The sequence below is a fragment of the Cyclopterus lumpus genome, chromosome 20 (assembly GCF_009769545.1).
Source record: "Cyclopterus lumpus isolate fCycLum1 chromosome 20, fCycLum1.pri, whole genome shotgun sequence".
NCBI classification, from domain to species: Eukaryota; Metazoa; Chordata; class Actinopteri; order Perciformes; family Cyclopteridae; genus Cyclopterus; species Cyclopterus lumpus.
The window spans coordinates 7,543,773-7,563,083 of record NC_046985.1 but is presented as its reverse complement, the minus strand read 5'-3'; the positions used below and the strand labels follow the sequence as shown (position 1 = coordinate 7,563,083).

Sequence of the window (19,311 nt, the reverse complement as noted above, 5' to 3'; positions counted from 1 at the left end):
GTTGAGAAAGCCATGGAAACGGTCCACCGCCCAGCGGTCCAGTCCACGTTGGAGTCACATTGCACACCTGACCCGTTCTCTGGCTTAGCACAAGCTGCCTTGACCTCTCAACATATTATTTGGCATTATTCGATTTCCAGCTGAAAGTTCTCGTACAAAGGCAGCGACACATAAGGAATATGTTAAAGGAGTTTTATTTGGGAAGATGAAAACAATAAAATATAAATAATATTCACAGACTTTTTCATATGAAAATATTTGTTCATTTCATACCTCTGCCTTTAAAAAAAACAAGTAAATGATGTATGCTGGTAGCGGTGCTTTGCATCTGTAAACAAGCTAAAGAAAAAGAGCTTTAGCTAGGAAGTTCATCATTTGTTTCACATAAAACCAGCATACAATCTTTCAAAAAGAATCACATACATATTAAATATTGCACTTTTCATCACTTAAAAACGACCAAATCCTGGCCATTCAAATAGAACTCACAAAAATTAACTCCAGACTACCGTCATTAAAAAAAATACAACAATCAGCTGTGACAAATCCGCTATGGATATTAGGCTTAGGAAATTGAAGACTATATTTGTTTAATGCATACTAAATAATAAATCCCACTGTTTATTCACTCAAAGGGAAACAACTGAAAAGTAGACTGTGGAAAAATGTGAAATGAATAGTACCATCACAGGACACGGTCAGATGTGGACACTGGAAGTTTTAAACTGAGTAATGTTTGTTTTATGAAGCACATCTGTGTGAATCGCGATACTTGATATTCGGGGCTCCTGTTACTGGCTACAATTTAAATTCCTGCTCAGGGCATACCAGGAAGGTGACTAGGCAGAGTGAGACTGGGCTGTGGAACAACTCAATTGGTTGCTGATTAGTCTGAGGTTGAAAATAGAGTAGAAGTACAATGTCTTCTTGTTTATTCTAAATACATGTGATCTGCAGCTAAATTAATAAACACAAACAACTTTGTTGCGCTTAAGTGAATGAATAATGTAGATTTTATGTTTTTGTTCTGTCGTCTTTGCATCCAGATTCAATTATGTTTTTGGCCTGCGTTTGTGTTGTTGAGATGGAGATCATTTTTCGCTTGATTGTTTCCATCCACAGCTGAGTCCAGTGGAAGTCCTCCGCGATACTGGGACTCAGCACCGCTTGTTTTTCAGAACGTTGAGTCCTTTCTGGTTCTTTGTCTTGAACGGCATAACAAAGTGCTGAGGGGTGATTTTCCCCCGGCCCTCCTCGTCCACATGGCCCATGAAGACGTAGTTCAAGCCTGGTGAGGTCACACACAAAAAACCTGAATGCAGTGGCGGAACGGCAGAGACATTCAGAATCTCCAAGCGGCGGGTCTGTATACCATATGTTTATATGCATACATATAAACATATCTAATGTTGCGACTGTTTGGACAGTGAGTTCTGCCGCTCACCTCACACTTTGGGGCAAACTCTATCAACTGAGCGTGACGGCACAGCAACGGAGGCAAACTCAGAGCCATAAGTTATTCAGAGCCAGGAACTTTATATAGATTATCATCATCTGGATATAGATACTTTTTTGTGTGCCAATTTGACGAAGCGACTCACCTCTTCTGATAAACGGACACTTCTTGCACAGGATAATGATCTTGGTGCTCATGGTCTTTCCTGCCTGCTGGATGGTCAGACTGCCTTCTTTATACACGTTGATGATGGAGACGGTGGCGTACATACTTCCTCCTCTCATCACAGCGGTGATGACTGTCCCAGTTATCACTGTCATAGACACACACAGGCACACACAAATAAACATATACATGGAAATCCACTAAAATAGTCTACCACTTGAAGACAATTTGTGTGCATTTCATGAACACACACTTCCTTATAAACAAGGATAAAGCCCATGGATCTAGAGATGTCTCTGAACTGCAAAATCATCTCTACCGCAAGTTTCTGGAATGTGGTTAAAACAAAAGCCAAACATTGAAGCATAGCGACAGCATAATGACACGTTGAGTAAAAGAAGATATCGCTAACTCATATCAGAAGGTCAATAACACGATTACAGGCTGGTGAGGCTGTGCTTATGCACACTGGTGCTTTCAGCTAAATGCCGGCATGGTAACATTTTAGCATGTTAGCATGCTGACATAAGCTAATTATGACTAGGCACAAAGTACAGCTGAGGCTGATGAGAATGTCAGGGGATCCCAAAAGTTATTACAATTCATGCCACAACAATATCTTCACCACATTTCATGACAATCCATTTGATAGTTAAAATAGTCATGTTATTATACTTGAAGCCAAAGATTTCAGTCCGGCTCGAGAGAAAAAGTCATGGAATCGCCATTTTATTTAGAGTTGTAAGACTAATGTGTGTATCAGAGAAAGGGGATCCTGGAATTTAAAGAGGGGAATTTAACATAGACCTAGTTGTAGTGAAGGGAATCTGCTTTTTTATTGTCGTCATCAATAATCCAACATAAATGTGATCAATGTGTGCGTACTACTACTGCTCGTCTGTAAAGACGTCATGGTGAATTAACAGCACGGCCTCTCATCATTATCATTACAGGCTTTCAAAACTCCCCTTTTTACCTTTTATGGCTCCTTCATCCATCCATGAGCTAGTAGCTCCTTCAAACTCAGAAAGACACATCAAGTATATCACTTACGGAAATAACAAGACTTTCAAAGTTAAGTATTTCCAGGATATGACCTTGTCTGTGACAAGTTAAATGTGTGATATCATAATTGTCCACCAGACAGCTAACATGTTTTACATGTATGTGTTATTATGTGTAATGTTTGTCTTTTGGGACACTGGTAAACAAAACAAAGACACTAAAAAGTTGTAACTTGTTAATTTGTCTGAATACAGAATTGCTAACTACTGTATCTCACAGCACAATTAATTTTTATATTCGGTTATGCTCACAAATGGGTGAGTCATTTCCAGTTTAGTCTATCCAGCTCTTCAAAAGTACAACAAAAATACAGTTTGTTGTCTGGACCTGACCTTTAGCAGTGACAGCGGAGCCAGCGGAGTGAGAGGGAATCACGTTTCATTCAGTAGGAACAGGATTCTTTGCATTGATGATACCAATATGTCTGGACTTCCTCACTGTTTCATTTCCTGACAGGGAGGAGAATAGCCAGAGGACTGCCTGTTTAATGTAATCTTATTATATCTGATGCTATTGTTATATAGACCAGGAAACGGCTTTAAACATTTAAAAGCTCATATATCACATTATAGGATTAAACAATAGCAACAGTGATGGCTTTAAGTGTTAATTAGAGGAACTATCAGTCGTCTCGCCACTTCATTCAAATGTGTTGTCACATATTGTGTGCTGACTCCACCGCCACATCCCACGGGTCCCTTTGTCCACACGCACCACCACGTCACTTGCCTTTCCTCAGTTCCCCGATGCAATTCCAAGTGAACGCTTTGAAAATGCCAACCTAACACATGTGGTAAACATCTCAAATGGTGGAAAACATCAGAGAGCAGGAGAGTAGCAAACGGAGGCCGAGTCTGAATCAACACACTCATTTATACAGTTTACCCACAGTCAGAGGTGTGTGTGTGTGTGTTTACACTGGATGTAACTGTGTCCTACTGTATGTAAACACTCCTTCACTTCTTGACAGGCTATCAAGGAAGTCTTTGAGATGCGCAGTGAGAAATCAGAGGAGCAAATAGTGACATGATCAGGACTGTAAACTGCTTGTTAGGGGGAATTTGGCTCCCGGTGCTGTTGTGAATCCTTGAAGAATGTGTACTGTTATGGTTTTTACTTTGCATGTATTTACAATAACAGTAAATATGTACAGTAATAACATTATCAGAGGTGGGACATATCAGGGACTCACGGTTATTTGGTTCAAATTAATTGCAATAAGCACTGATGTTCTTACCAAAATTGCTGGAGCAGTAATTGCTCTCAAGTGTTCCTCGTCTTTTGCATTTCTGCTGGCAGAGGGCTACAGAGTACTTCAGAGCTGCAGGGGCACACATACACAAGAACATTCAGTCTCTTTATTTTGGCCTGCCAGTGATGCAAGTGTGTACGTTATGGTTGCATTCTACTGTGGTTCATTTACAGATTGTTCTCAGGAACACAAGAGTCTCTCCAAAGGAGAGAATGTGCAAGTGTGTAAACTAGCGAGATAATCTGTTTTTACAGTGCAGAATCAGTTTCCATAAAGCAAAGAACCAAGAAAATACAAGGTGACAGTCTCAATATTATTCTTGCTGGAGAAGGAAAAGTCAGGAATGATAAACCAACCAGAAAGCAACTGTCACAGTATGACATCATGGCAGGGAGACGCCAAAATAACCTGGCTTGACTAAGAGAAATAACTCTGAGGAATGTGAGTTTGAGTATGAAAACTAGACACATGCCCACATTATATATGAACTATGCACAAAGAGAAAGGTGAGCAAAAGACAGTTTCATGTTGTGTTTGTGCAACAGGACCTGCAGTCTCCAGGAATGTATTTTATATTCACTCTTTGCACAACTGAGAATGATGCATCACAACTGCGCATCAAATTGTGAAGATCCAGTTTAGCGTGACCTTTTTTTTTGGTTTAACGGACCACTTTTACCCATTTTATATAAAATGGTTAGACTTCTTAACCATAAATGGTGTTAAGAGGACTCTAGCAGTACACTTCACTTCTTCTTTTCAGATTGCAGATTTCCCTTGCTCTCAAAGAGAAAGACGAACCCCACATGCTGGAAGGAGAATCCAGTAGTGCAAAGCCAGCTTGTCTCTTAGCTGCATCAACAAAGACAGATGTTAGAAGACCTCTAGATGTTTTTATTGGATAAAAGTTGCTACCTACGTATGGGCCTGGTGGTGACTGGCTGTGTGGTAGTGGTGGGTGGCATCGTGGTGATGGGGAATTTCTTTGGTCTGAACTTGTAGTGTCCAATGAAGCCGTCTGCGGTTAGACTGAGATCTGACAGGAACTGGATGAGGAGCTGGTTCCCATCTGAGAACACTGGCCTGCAAAGAAACGCAGACAAGCAGACGGCGTGTAAAGTCAGAGTAATTCCTAGGATGGACGTTTTAGTGAAAATAAAATCAGAATCACCTACGCTGGGGGGCTGTCTCCACAGTATTTGCCAATTCTCTTGGCATCGTTGATTTCTGCCCCATTGAAGATGGAGACGTGGTCGTAGCGGCAGTAGTTATCCCTTTCCACGTCAAACTTCTCAAACTTGATTTCAATAATCTGCCGCAGGAGACACACCACAAAGAAAATATTCTTTCATGCAACAAAAGCTTGTAGCCGGGCTATCGAGGTAGGCTGGTTGACGAAAGGGTACCCTATCATTTGTGGGATGATGTAGTCTTGTTCCACACCCATTGCACATGTCCTAAAAGAGTGCTTCACAATTTAGCAATGCACTCCAACAACAATGTTGTACTCATGTAGGACAGTTTAAAAAGCATCCAAATCAACACAGAAAAACTAGAGATATTTATTTTTTGTCCATGCATTATTCTTCTGATCCCTACATCACCCACAATTCAGGGGTTGTTATGCTAGAGTCACGAAAGGCTTTATACAACTTTTTCCACATATGCAGCAGTATTCCCCAAGACTTGTCATACATGTGTTATGCTTTATTTCACATGAGACTCATTTATTCAACCACAACACCACACTTGGGCTCTGAAAAGTGTTTACATGGACCATCAGTGAGTTACTGTTGCCAAACGGATTAATTAGTGTCTTCATTTATCTATAATTGGTTAAGCTGTTCAATAGGTGCATTTGCCAATATCTGTATTCATTTAACATCTCCTTTTAGTAAGAATAAAATTAAATGAATATATTTTTGAACACTCTGACCTGGTTCTTTGGTGCAACTATGTGCCAGGAGCAGGTGACTCCAGCTGGATAGTCCTTCTCAGGCCAGTTGGGTGTTTTGAAGGTCCCAGAGGGCTTGTCCAATCTACCTCCACAGTACTGGTCCCCTGTGGAGTAATGACATATATTAACCTTGGAGAGTCACCAGGAATTATCTGCAAAATATCAGTCATGTCCTTTAAAAGGGAATGATCCAGATGGTATCATCATTCTTAACCAGGAACATTATATGATCTGATTATATGATCTGTAATGACCCACGACTGTAATAGGAGCTCTCATTGCCTTCTTTGTCATTATGTGCACCCTAAAAAGTAAGTCGGTCCTCAGTCCTGTGCAGAGGACAATTTCAAAAAGACGGTATGCTTCCAAAGTTTTTCAGACTACATCTCTTGAAGACCTGTTTTCATTGTAACATACACTTAAATTGATGTTTTCTTTCCAACATGAAGAAGTACAAGTTAGCACAGTGACAAAAATAGGCACTTAACAAATGTTGTGCCGTACAGTTGTGACAACGCTAAAAGACGGTATGGCAGCAGTCCACTTCCATCCATCGTGTAGAGCCAGACCGGCCGGTTAATAGACATTCAGCTGTCCGCTCCTTGGGTACAGAGCACCAGCCATTCAAATTCCACAAAAGCGGAAGAAGTGACTTTGCAACCCTGCGGAGAGGAAGAGGCTCATTCAACTCTAAGTAATACTTCTGACTTGTGCCTTCTCCTAAAGTGTTCCAAAAGTGTCAGTGAGAAATTCCACATCATACTGCGAAAAGAGTTAAGATAGTCCTCCCTTTTGGAACCTTAAACCCATAGCTCACCGTTTTTTACTGACTTGAAAACAACCTATACTTCCTTTTGTTTTACTGCACCTCTGCATGCCTAGAAACTGAATTATGCTTGAGGAAGTCATTTTTGTCTCTGTCCATCTGGGTATAGTGGGACTGTGCAATGACCTCACTGAAGCATCTTGTGTTGTACAGCCTTGTTAATTGTTTTTTTAGAGACTGACCCCATGCCAACACAGACCCACTCCTAGGCCAGTATCAGTCCTGGCTAAGACGCAGTCCCACGTGTTTGGCTTTTACATGCTTGGGTATTCTCTACACCTTGGCACCTATACGTGTAGGACAGCAACATAAGAGCCAGCATGCCAAAGCTATTCTCGAAGCTTCTTCTTCCCATGTTTGCCTACCTCTTTCATGTGGGTTGGCAGCAGAGAAAACGGCCAGGAAGCCACTCCCAGCTGTGTTGGCATCAGATAGCATCTGTAAGAGCATCTTGTTGCCCGTGGAAACCAGGGCTCCTGGCTTGAACGTCCCACAGAAGCGACCAAGTCTCTGCCCACTGACATGGCCGCTGTAAACATCCACATAGTCATAGCGGCACAGGTTGTCGTTCTCCAAGTCAATAAAGCGGAATGACAGGACCACCACCTTTCCCTCAGGGACCTGGGTGTGAATTAACAAGAGGGCAACAGGGTTACACGTATATCAATATGAGAGCAGTTGAATGTATTTTTATTTTTTTTAATGATGTAAAACTATGTTCTCCACATGAGATTGCAGACACTAACAACATATTTTTAACAGTAGGTCTGACTTATGTAAAGGCAAAATGTGCAACTTGGTCCAGCCAACACCTCGACTTTAATTCCACAGTAATGTAATGGAGGGAGCCAGTCTGCAAAACCCGCATTAAGGTGGCTGTGGTTGAGTATTTTTAGAAGGAAATTGGGAGTTTGGAGTTAGAGAATCACATCATTATATTGTGCTGTTTGCTGTGTTCTTAAATAACAATTTAGCTTTCAATGTTATCATCATCATTATTCTAGACTATGAAAGCTAAACGTGAACATGAAATTGGACTCACTGTGATTCTCCACACACATTTGGTATTTGGAGGGTAAACTCCTGGGTACCCCTGGCTCCCGATGACTCCAGAGTCCCCTGTAATGTTTCCGCCGCAAGTGAAGGTTGGTCTAGATGGGGGAGAGAAGGTTTTCTATTTTACATAAATATCAAATGTTGAAGGTGTGTGAAAGCAATAGACATGTTTCAACGTTAACGACAGCCTGTGGTGGATTTAACGCAGACTTCATTAAATGCGCCACATGTCCTGACTGGAGGCACTCCGGACTGCGGAGAGATTCCTCGAAATAAACTCCAGTCCACTGATGCTGCTTCTCCACAGTCCACACGCCACAGCAGATCCTCGACACCTCGCTCACTCATAAAGCTTTCCAATCGATTGAACATAAATAAATACAATAAAAGGTGTATACCTCCGCTGAGACTGCGCGCAAACCTCTGTCAAGAACAGTAGACTCCATGCGCAAAAAATGCTGCATGTTCTCCACATAGTTGTGTTACCGGAGCAGGCTCTTCGCCTGTATTCGCCCCGTGACATGAATGGCTTTGTGTTCGGCTGCTCAGACGGTGGCGCAAAGTAGGCTCCCCAGGAGTTCCTGCAGGGAGTTTCTGTATAACTGCAAACCGGAGCAGATGAATATAGCGTTTGTTCTGCGTGGAAGGAGGGACCGAGCACAGGCTGCTGCTTTAAAAAAAAAAAAAAAGAAGAAGAAGAAGAAGAAGAAAAAAGAAAAAAAAATTACAGAAGCAGTGCGAGGGTTTGAGTTCTCACATTAGTTTCCTACGACACCTGGTCTGAAACACCTTGAAGGAGGTAGCATGAATAAACTTGTCTCCCGAAGTCATACATGAGTGGTTTGAGATTCCATCTTATTATGGACCACATACATATGGCAGAGATCACATGTGCCTGCAATGAGAGAAACAAACAGTTTACTGGCAGATGTGAGAGAGGATATACCTGTGGCAGCTTGTTTTTTAAAAACATTTTATACCAGCTTTAAGCATCATTAAACAATATGTTCAAATAGGTATAGCCGTAGGCTGGATGTTGTCAGAATAATGTTATTCTAACGGTAACATATACTTGTAGATAGAGATAGATATACAATGAGAGCGATAGAGAGGAGAGCACCACCTGCTGGACTAACCATGGTACAAGCAGCTACTTGGCACATACTTTATATCGCTCATATCAGAGCTGTATAATATGAAAATACCATTAAACAGTCTTACACAAATTCTCTGTTATTTTCATACACCAATTAAATGACTCTACGGATTAAGATCGTGCATCCTTGTGACATCCAATTAAAAACAATTGTAAAATGGTAAAAGTAATTGATCATGTAAAATTAGATCTCATTGTCTCTAAAAACCATTGCACATTTTCATGAACGGCTCCACTTGCTTTTGTTGTGTGTTGTTCATGTGAATATCACCATCAAAGAGTAATAGTGAAAATAAGTTTAGCCCATCATTGATTCGATGATTGATTGTGTCGCCTGGAGTTTCACATTTGCCGCTATCATGTAATCGACGATCGATTTTATTTTAGTCACACAAAAGATGGCGGATCGAACGCCTGGTGGCTCTCAGAAAGCTAGCGCGAAGGTGAATTTACCGTTTGTACTTGCATTAGCTAGGCATTTTCTGTTGCAATGAAACGATGTCAATATTAGTATGCCTGAACAACCGTGACTATTTATCTATGTAAAGCACGCAGGAGACTCGAGTTACGAGAATGCGCAATGGTGGTAGCTAGCCACCAACGTGCTAAAGCTATCCACACTGGCTAGTTTAGCTAAGCGATGTAGCTAAGAAGAAGGTCTAGTCGGAGCGGTTGACTCTGTTAAGTACTGTTAGCTTAGCTCACAAGCTGATGGTGATAAAGCGAGACATTTTAACAAAGTTTAGTTAATCCATGTTTGAATTAAGAAGAAGTGGTTCAATGTAATGTTTTGGAAGTCGGGCCTAACAATATTTGAGCTTTAGCTGGGTCCTTGTTTCAGTCTTCCGCTGATTAATGCGTTCAGTCGGTGGCGCTGCAGCATCTTGTTTAGGCCTCCGGGTCATTTTGCTCGGTTGTATTTGTTACATCCTGATGTCCGGATGCAACTAAGTTTAACATATGCAGTATTTGCAACGTACATAATAGCCGTCGAAGGTCTGGCCGATGGTTTGCGAGCCACAAGTGGACACAGCCCACTTTGCGTTGCAGTGCGAGTTGTTCCGGTAGTGGATCCCGCGTAACCTCCCTGTCAACATGATCGCTGTCACACTTTCTCAATCTAACTAATAAGAATGAACACTATTTTGAGTAATATTGTACATGTCATATGCACTCACATTTAGCGTTAAATTGCCTGACTACGAAATACCTGTTGAAAGCTAACCACGGTTTGTTTACATCGACAGGCGTTGCTTGAGAGCAAATTGAAGTCTTTCAGCATTGGCAAAATGGCTGTGGCAAAGAGGACCCTAAGCAAGAAGGAACAAGATGACATAAAGAAAAAAGTAAGTAGTGTCTACCTTTCCAAAGACAATTGTCTATATGATCTGTGGTAACTGGCTTGTCTGTTAGATGATACATGTGTTTATTTACTTTGACACTGGTTTCTGTGTTCAGGAGGATGAGCGGGCAGCGGCAGAGATTTATGAGGAGTTTCTTGCTGCTTTTGAAGGAGGAGGGGAGGGCAAAGTCAAGGCCTTTGTCCGCGGTGGTATTGCAAATGCATCAAAAGGTACAACATTTCTATTATCTCCATTAAGTGTAAAATTGCATTGTGTGTTTGGGCAGAATCTCAGTTCTCAACGTCCTCCATTCATGACTTAATGTACTTTTAGTGGAATACAGAACAAATACACTCTTTCACCTTTCAGAGGAGGCCGCTGCGGATGAGAAGAAAGGAAAATTGTACAAGCCCAAGTCACGTTTCGAGAACCAACCAAAAAGCTTTTTGCCTTTGGAAACCCCAGCTCAGTTTGTACCAATAGACAAAAGACATGTAAGTACTATCGCTGGCAACAAGCAGCCTCTCCTGTAAATGCCGTAGTTAATGATGCTGTGTTTTTGATTGTGCTTATATTATTTCCACGTGTATTTCAGTCTGCGAAGAAAAATGCTGAGAAGGAAAAGAAGAAGAGCAACTTGGAGCTCTTCAAAGAAGAACTTAAACAGTAAGTATAGTAACCTTTTGGACATTTTAACTGTTTAGGGTAGTGGAAACGAATGTTCCCAGGTGTTACGGTTGGGAATGAATGCGGTTCCAAAAGTATGAATGTAATTTGAAAATAGGTTGTGTGTAATTGTTTTGCTTGCTGATTCTTACAGAATACAGGAAGAAAGGGATGAAAGACACAAGCTGAAAGGACGTGTTAGTCGCTTCGAACCTCTCTCGGGCACGGACGGAAGACGCTCATGTAAGTGTCTTAAAGCTTCATGACTGTTTCATGTACTAACTTTGTCTGAAATAGCGCTGTCCTGCACGCCTTACTCCACCTAGTCCCCATCCATGTCCACTTTTGCCTGGAAATTTATACTGCGCTTCTGCTTCTTTTAGCGGATGGTTCTTCAAGAAGAAACCGTCCGTCCAGTGGTAATTTTAACTCATTATAGTGGCTGTGAATATCCTCATCTTGCAAAGAAAATATGCTGTCCTGTCAAACACCAAAGGAAAATCTTCTCTTTTCTGTTTCTTTAGTTTTGGATGATTGTGCGCCGGGTTCCCATGATGTTGGAGACCCATCCACTACCAACTTGTATCTCGGAAACATCAATCCACAGGTGAATTTGTACCCAAACATATATGAAGTGGTGAAAAGAAACACTAAAGCACTGACTGACATAGCTTTGCTGTCATCAGGAGGGCATGATTTGAGCCTGTTACTTTTTTACTGCTGTCAACAAAAAATTGTAATATGTATTATACAAAACATGTATATTCAAATATATAACAAATTATTTATAAATTGTGAAAAAATAAGTATACTGGAAATTACATACAGTAAACTCAACATCAAGTAGGACACTTTCAGTTCACTGATCTCTCTCATTCAGCTCGCCCTTTATTAGGTTTTTGTAGTAAAATGAAGAGGTATCGTATAGATTACTCGTGTCCATTGCACTGCTTTCTTTTTGTGAAATGAATAAATGGAAACAAGACATCAGCGTGCTGCGTCACTCGCGGCCAATTAGGACACAGTGCCATGGATATAATGGTCAAACAACAATATTCAAGTAGTTCAAACCTGTTTTTTTTTAAGGATGAATATTTAAACGTCAATTTTGTCTTATTTTGACAGCGCTGGTTGCTTTGCTATGGGCCAACTTAAAAAACGAAACAAAATTTCAAGTGGTTATGTTGTGCAGATATTAGCCAATGTCAATTCATGAAGTAATAACATACGTGGATATCTTTTAAATGTTAGATGAATGAGGAGATGCTGTGTCAAGAGTTCGGCCGTTATGGTCCGCTGGCCAGTGTGAAGATCATGTGGCCGAGAACAGACGAGGAGAGGGCTCGGGAGAGGAACTGTGGTTTTGTGGCTTTCATGAACAGGAGGGATGCTGAGCGAGCACTCAAGAACCTAAATGGTAATATAAATATATATCTCTCAATTATACTGTTTAAATTATCAATTTAACAGGTGACCCCAAACTGTTAAGCAGTAGTGTATATTTGTATTCATTTATATTTGTACTCCCTTTACAGGAAAGATGATAATGAACTTTGAGATGAAATTAGGATGGGGTAAAGGTGTACCCATCCCACCCCACCCCATCTACATCCCTCCTTCCATGATGGAGCACACACTCCCACCACCTCCCTCTGGCCTACCCTTCAATGCACAGCCCCGGGAGAGGTTAAAGAACCCCACTGCTCCCATGCTTCCTCCACCTAAAAACAAGGAGGAGTTTGAGAAGGTAACTCAGCATGCCAGCCTAGGCTTTTCTCATGGGTTATGGCAGTGTTTTGTTAATTCAGCTGGTTAGATGTTAGCCTTAATAATGAGCAGTCAGTACATGTTTTATTCCATTTATGTAAGTAATAGTTTTTGTCTTGCTGAATTAAACTAGTTTTGCACTATAAATCAAAGTGTGGGTATAAGAAAATGTTAGCTTGTGGAAAAATGCTCAGTGTTACAGAGAGGTTTTTATTGTTAATAAATCCAGTGTCAGGGGTATTTGGCCATTAGTCAAACTGACGGCAGTAAAGGAAAGTTGTTGTCTATTTGCACTTTAAAATGCATTTTTTATATTTTTCACCTGTTGCCTTTTAACAATACTCACATTCTATGTTTATTATCTGATGTGACTTCATATACAGACTCTGTCGCAAGCCATAGTCAAAGTGGTTATCCCAACAGAAAGGTACATGTTTTTCTTTTTTTAAATTGGTGTACAAACTTAGAGAAAAAAAACATCCCATAATGAAGCTAAAGTTTGATCGATTGATCACTGCATGCTACAGGGGATGGTCAGTATGGGTGAGCAATGGTTGAGGCTGTTGTACGATGTCATCATATCAGTAGATAGACTAATACTGACCAACACATTTGTTTTGTACCTTGCTCTTTCACACTCCATCACTCATGTTTCCTTTCCAGTATGTAGCAAAAACATCATCTTAGTGCTTATTTAATCATGAATTTAGTCCATCACAGTTCCACTCCCTACACAAACATTTAATTGTGTTGTTTTTTTCAACCTTTTGGCACGTTTCTCTGCCACATGCATAGTCTGCTGATTCTAGATCTGTAGTTGTGAAATCCAGCTTTCTAACCATTGCTCACTCAGACCGTCTACCCCCTTGGCCTCTGTCACTCTATTAGGAGCTCAGTAAATCTGGCCCCTGCCAACAAATCCAAACCTGCCAGTATTAGTCTATATATGACCTTTGACATTGGCCTTGGTGAGCAGCACAAGTTGAACTGTCTGCAGCAGCGAGGGACCTGAAAAGCATCATGGGATGGATTGGGAAAGTATACTGAATTTTACCACGCCATTGGTATGATCGGCTCCAATACAAGTAAATGTATGTGTTGTCAAATGAAAGACATCCTTTGTCTTGTCGGACACTTTAGGCCATTTGTATGCAACCTGCACCATATATCTCCCCAAAATTGTCACAGAAGAACTTAAGTGATCTCATTTGCACTGTCTTCAGTTTTTACCAACTCCACCAGCAAATATCATGTTTAGCCTATTAAGGCCATCAATCCTGTACTTCTTTGGTTCTTCTTCACGTCACTTAGTCAGGAGATGAGTGGGGATTGAGAGGCACTGTATTTCCACACTTTACAGGGAATACAGTGTCTTGTCAATGTCTCGCTCCTACTTCCCCAAGTTCTTCAGCGTCACTTGTTGCCCTTTTTTATATAATTTCTGCCCATTTTTTGAAATTTGAATCTAGGAAGATTTCAAAGAAAGACTCCATGCAGTGCAATGTAATTAAGACATGTTGCACTGTATCCTTAAAGAACATGGGCACAAACTTGATGCAAGAACTTATCAAATACTTTAAAAACTTCTACTGTTACCTGAATTGTTAGTTTTTTCAATATTTCTTAATTACTATGAAGATTTGGTAACACTTTCTATGATTCCCATGTCTATAATGCATTATATATATTTATATAATGCGTATTAATTGGCTTAAAGCACTATATAATTATAGTTACAGGCAGTCGTAAATACTCCTAATTCTTCGTCACAATAATCTTAAGTGGTCATCAATATATAGATTTTATGATATTTCTTTCACTTTTCTGATGGCTAATAATGACCACGTTGGATAACTTTCAAAAACGATTGGTCAAACATTTGTGATATATACTCATGTCAAATAGGTGTATTAATCATCGTTTTGACAACCACGGCGGTTAAAAAGTAAAGCATAGATTTAAATTGCGGCGGTAACCTCCGGTGGTGAGAAATAAAACCAAAACCTTCAGTTCATCAAATAGCCTCCAGAGTCTGACTCCAAAAGCAAATTAATCTCCATAAACATGTTGAAATATCAACTGTTACAGTAGAAATAAACATGTTTACAGCCTGGTGCAAAAACAGTTTGGTCTCTGTAGCTAATATACCCGTTCATAACCAATGTAAAGCGGGAATATTTTAATATAACTCACCTGTTTAAAGGGTTATGGTTGTCACTGCCAAGATGTTGATGACCATATTTTATATGCAGATTAAGTTATTGGTGTTATACATTAGTATAGAGTCTTACTCACGGGTAAAAACAAACCCAAGCTGGCTCTGGTTCGATTCTGCTTACCGTCGGCTTAAAGTATCGATTATAACGCATGATCAGTATGTTTTATCATGCATCATAGACATGGGTCCTAGAAAGTGTTATCGAAAGGATTACTGTAACATTCGTTGTCATTTAAGTTGTTTTTTTTGGCAGAATTGATGTATTGATGTTATACATAGGCTCAGTTACGTTTGATTTATGCCTGGTTATGTGACACTCTTGGACAGTTGTCTATTAAAATATGCTTCACTTCACCCGTCACAGTCAATTAGTAATGAACAGTTAGTTATTTTGTCATTTAAGTGACACATTACAAGAAGTACTATTCGGTCACAGCCTGCTGCATGTCACATCTTCAGTGATGACCAACAACAATTGTTAATTATGCATCGGGTCTGTCCAGAGACGGCTGTTCTGAGTGTCAAACCACCAAGCAAAATGAAACTTTTAGCAGACAGGCTTTTGTAGTGGTCAAGTCAGGCCTGTCTGAATCTGTTTGCTTTAACTGTGTTTTTCTTGTAGGAATTTGCTCTCTCTCATCCACCGAATGATCGAGTTTGTGGTGCGTGAAGGCCCAATGTTTGAAGCCATGATCATGAACAGAGAAATCAACAATCCTATGTACAGGTCAGCGCCACTGCACATCAGTAATGTGTTACCTTTTTTAAAATGTTAGTCGTTAATAGTATTTGCATGCTCATGTTTCTGATTTTTCTTCCAGGTTTCTATTTGAGAACCAAAGCCCAGCACATGTATACTACCGGTGGAAGATCTACTCCATACTACAGGTTTGTTTAAATTATACATTTGCTTGATTTGAGCATAACGTTTCAGTGGTACTCTTCCCACATGGAAGACATATTTAATTATGATGATGTGATCACATTCCAGCAGGTTTTGTTTTGATATTAACTGTGAATTACTTGCTCAGGGTGAAGCACCAATCAAATGGAAAACAGAGGACTTTAGGATGTTTAAGAATGGCTCCTTGTGGCATCCGCCGCCTCTTAATCCATACCTCCATGGTCCTTATGATGATGGTGAGGAAGAGGAGGAAGATGAGGAGGGCATCAGGAAAGGCAGCTTGAAAGAGGAGTAAGACCATTTCAAAAAATGTAGTCTTAAATGGTATCGTCTCATGAGTCATCAAATGTTATGCATAAATGCTATTGTAGTTTGATAGATTCATATTTATTGCCCTTCATTTCTGCAGCGAGCGGGACAAACTAGAGGAGATGTTGCGTGGAATGAGTCCCAGGAGGGGAGACATAGCAGAAGCCATGTTGTTTTGTCTCGGCCGCGCCGAAGCCGCTGAAGAGATTGTGGAGTGCGTCGCAGAGTCTCTCTCCATCCTCAAAACCCCTCTTCCCAAGAAGGCAAGATGAAGCGGCAATTATTTTGCATGGAAAAGGGCCAACGACATCCATTAATATTACACTCTGTGCAGATCTTCTTGTGAAACAAATATAATAAAATGTTCTTCTACATTTCAGATTGCACGGTTATATCTAGTTTCTGACGTGCTGTACAACTCATCAGCCAAAGTATCCAATGCGTCCTACTACAGAAAATTGTGAGTATTACACAGCGCTATCAATTTAAGATATGAATACCACGGTCGCCTATTTATGTTTTCAAATTCACCATAATGCTTTGCCCCTCAACAGTTTTGAGACAAAGCTATGCCAGATTTTTGCTGACCTCAACGCAACATACAAATCCATACAGGGCCATCTTCAGAGTGAGAACTTTAAGGTACAGAACATTCAAAACTCGCAAATTAAACTAAACGGGAATGATTTCCCACTATTTGTTTGTCATCAACATGGTGTCACTCAACCATCCCTCTACTTCTCTCCCTTGTGGCAGCAACGAGTCATGTCGTGTTTCCGGGCATGGGAGGACTGGGCTGTGTACCCAGACCCCTTCCTCATCAAGCTGCAGAACATCTTCCTGGGTCTAGTTAATCTCGCTGCAGAGAAGGAACCCCCTGTCGTCATTGTGGAGGTACATGATGGAACAATACTTGACCATTATAATATTCTAAACTATACTGTAACTTTGCTTTCCAACACTACCCCTTGAGTTACTCAAGCTTGATTGTTTTTTGTGTGTGCCATCTTTGGTCCAGGCTGAGCCTGCAGAGGACATTGATGGGGCTCCAATAGGAGACTATGGAGATGGAACTCTGCTGGAGGATGTGGATGGGGTGCCGATTGACGCAGGGCCCATTGATGGAGCTCCTATTGACGGAGCCCCCCTGGATGACCTAGATGGTGTTCCTATCAAGCCAATGGAAGAAGACATAGATGGGATACCTTGTGAGTTATGCAGAGACCAACACAGTTTGTTGTTTGAGGTGGTTAAGGATTTCAGTCCGACATGCTCCATTGTATGCAGCTCTTGTAAAGTTGCTAAATTTCTCGCTATTTTCCTGGTTTTCATAGTGGATCCATCCAAAGAGGCAACCTTCAAGGTAGCACCTTCCAAATGGGAGGCGGTGGATGAGGCAGAGTTACAAGCTCAAGGTGAGACATTTAGGTGGCATTAAACTCTGACATTTAACACATGAAAATTGGTGACACCAATGTGGTTGTTTGCATTCTTAGTTGCAGCTTTAACTTTTGTTTGCTCTTTAGCTGTGACAACTTCAAAATGGGAAGCATTTGAGCAGCCAGAAGAAACAAAAAAGTAAGGTTTATTTGTTTGCTATCTGCAAAAAATGTTTTCTGCAAATGCATCGCTGCACCCGTAACCTTTTGTTTCCAACTCTGAAGGGATGAGGAGGACAGTGATTATGATGACAGAAGCCCTCGCTCAGAAGATAATCAGAGCTACTCAAACCCCATCAGAGAGGACTCGGATGTTAAGGTCAAAATGTCTGAAATGAATGAAGAGAAACGCACAAAGCTCAGAGAAATAGAGGTACTTCATAACTATAAGAAGCCCCCCATTACTACATGACCTAGCACGTCATGATGTTTTGCATGCAGATAAAAATCATTGTTTTGAACATTTTGCTTTTATTAGGTTAAGGTCATGAAGTTCCAGGATGAGCTGGAGTCTGGAAAAAGGCCCAAGAAGCCTGGGCAGAGTCTTCAGGAGCAGGTGGAGCACTACAGGGACAAATTACTACAAAAGGTATGAAGTTGGGCTCTGTAGATTTTACTAGATGGTATCAACTACAGTCATTTAAATTCAAAACTGGGTTGATTTTATTGTTCCTTTTTATCGTAGGAAAAGGAAAAAGAGAAACTTGAACGGGAGAAAGAGAAGGAGAAGAAAGAGAAGGAGAAAGCTGAGGCCCGTTTGAAGGATTTGAAGAAGGAAAAAGAAAAGGACGACACGCCAACCAGGAAAGAGAGGTGCGATGACCGGTTGGCAGGTTCAACGAGCCCTTCAGGTGTAATTCATAAAGGATGGGATTTGTTTAACTTCCTCTCTGGTTGATAGGAAGCGGCGTCACAGTGGGTCACCCAGCCCAACAAGGAGTAGCACCCGACGAGGCCGGTCATCCTCACCCCGTTCAGAAAGATCAGAACGCTCCGACCGCTCGTACTCTAAAGACACATCTTCCCGCTCCGCCCATAAAGACTCTCCGAGAGCCAGCAGCAAAAAGTCCTCAAAGAGGTGAGACGCATGTTGTCATTAGTCAGCGCTGTGGGGATAAGTCTGGCCATGCAAAACTACAGTCAGATGTTCTTGTATTAATTGCAGTGTGGTTGGGAGAGTTGAACCATCCTGTTTGTCTCACTAGGTCACCTTCACCTCGCACACCCAAACGATCCAGGAGGTCGCGCTCCAAGACGCCCAAGAAATCAGCGAAGAAGTCCCGCTCCAAATCAAAGTCACCTCACCGGTCTCATAAAAAATCAAAGAAGAGCAAACACTGACACGTCTTTTCTTTCAACCCAAACAGCCTATATCCTCCCTTTTCATTCTTCCCTTTTGTTGTATAAATGATTGACTGAATGATTTGGTAGCTGAAGATCTCTGCCAAATGTTAATGTATAGATAATGAAGAGTGGCGTGTTGCATGGGTTTCCATCAGGTGTATCAAAATGGATGGGGGCCATTACTGTTTTATATTGTACAAAAAAAAGTGCTTGTGTCCTGATTCCCCAACACCTCCCAATGGAATTCATCCATGTGGTCGACCACACCGAACAGAGTGTTATGACAATAGTCATGTTCATGCTGTCATTTTGTTTTTGTAGTTAACATTGAAAAGGATTCCTAATAAACAAATGTCATTTTTAAATCAAACATGGCGTGGACATTCAG

At 40.9% G+C, this 19,311-nt stretch overlaps 2 protein-coding genes across 5 annotated transcripts; one reads left to right on the top strand and one right to left on the bottom strand.

Annotated features, from left to right (window-relative positions):
• Positions 1-179: 179 nt before the first annotated feature.
• On the bottom strand, positions 180-9,987 carry pcolce2b (procollagen C-endopeptidase enhancer 2b). 2 transcript variants are annotated; one of them, XM_034560273.1, is made up of 10 exons: positions 9,914-9,987; positions 8,535-8,672; positions 7,764-7,872; positions 7,087-7,342; positions 5,875-5,999; positions 5,114-5,250; positions 4,858-5,021; positions 3,924-4,007; positions 1,602-1,769; positions 239-1,288 (listed from the first exon to the last, which is right to left on the bottom strand). In XM_034560273.1, the coding sequence occupies exons 2-10, from the start codon at positions 8,606-8,608 to the stop codon at positions 1,158-1,160; spliced, it is 1,248 nt and encodes a 415-aa protein (XP_034416164.1). In that variant the 5' UTR covers positions 8,609-8,672; positions 9,914-9,987; the 3' UTR covers positions 239-1,157. The 2 variants fall into 2 exon arrangements, with proteins under 2 accessions (XP_034416163.1, XP_034416164.1); XM_034560272.1 differs by lacking the exons at positions 8,535-8,672; positions 9,914-9,987 and adding an exon at positions 8,176-8,315 and having other exon boundaries at positions 180-1,288.
• On the top strand, positions 9,299-19,293 carry u2surp (U2 snRNP-associated SURP domain containing). Of its 3 annotated transcripts, XM_034560266.1 has the most exons (26): positions 9,299-9,376; positions 10,181-10,279; positions 10,392-10,506; positions 10,646-10,770; positions 10,872-10,942; positions 11,097-11,185; positions 11,326-11,361; positions 11,467-11,549; positions 12,194-12,359; positions 12,478-12,689; positions 13,093-13,136; positions 15,550-15,654; positions 15,749-15,815; positions 15,959-16,122; positions 16,241-16,403; positions 16,521-16,600; positions 16,695-16,782; positions 16,897-17,034; positions 17,159-17,348; positions 17,475-17,555; positions 17,667-17,718; positions 17,805-17,952; positions 18,058-18,168; positions 18,265-18,392; positions 18,481-18,657; positions 18,785-19,293. In XM_034560266.1, the coding sequence occupies exons 1-26, from the start codon at positions 9,332-9,334 to the stop codon at positions 18,918-18,920; spliced, it is 2,913 nt and encodes a 970-aa protein (XP_034416157.1). In that variant the 5' UTR covers positions 9,299-9,331; the 3' UTR covers positions 18,921-19,293. The 3 variants fall into 3 exon arrangements, with proteins under 3 accessions (XP_034416157.1, XP_034416159.1, XP_034416158.1); XM_034560268.1 differs by lacking the exon at positions 13,093-13,136 and having other exon boundaries at positions 9,319-9,376; XM_034560267.1 differs by lacking the exons at positions 9,299-9,376; positions 10,181-10,279; positions 10,392-10,506; ... (5 more) ...; positions 12,194-12,359; positions 12,478-12,689 and having other exon boundaries at positions 12,761-13,800.
• Positions 19,294-19,311: the final 18 nt, after the last annotated feature.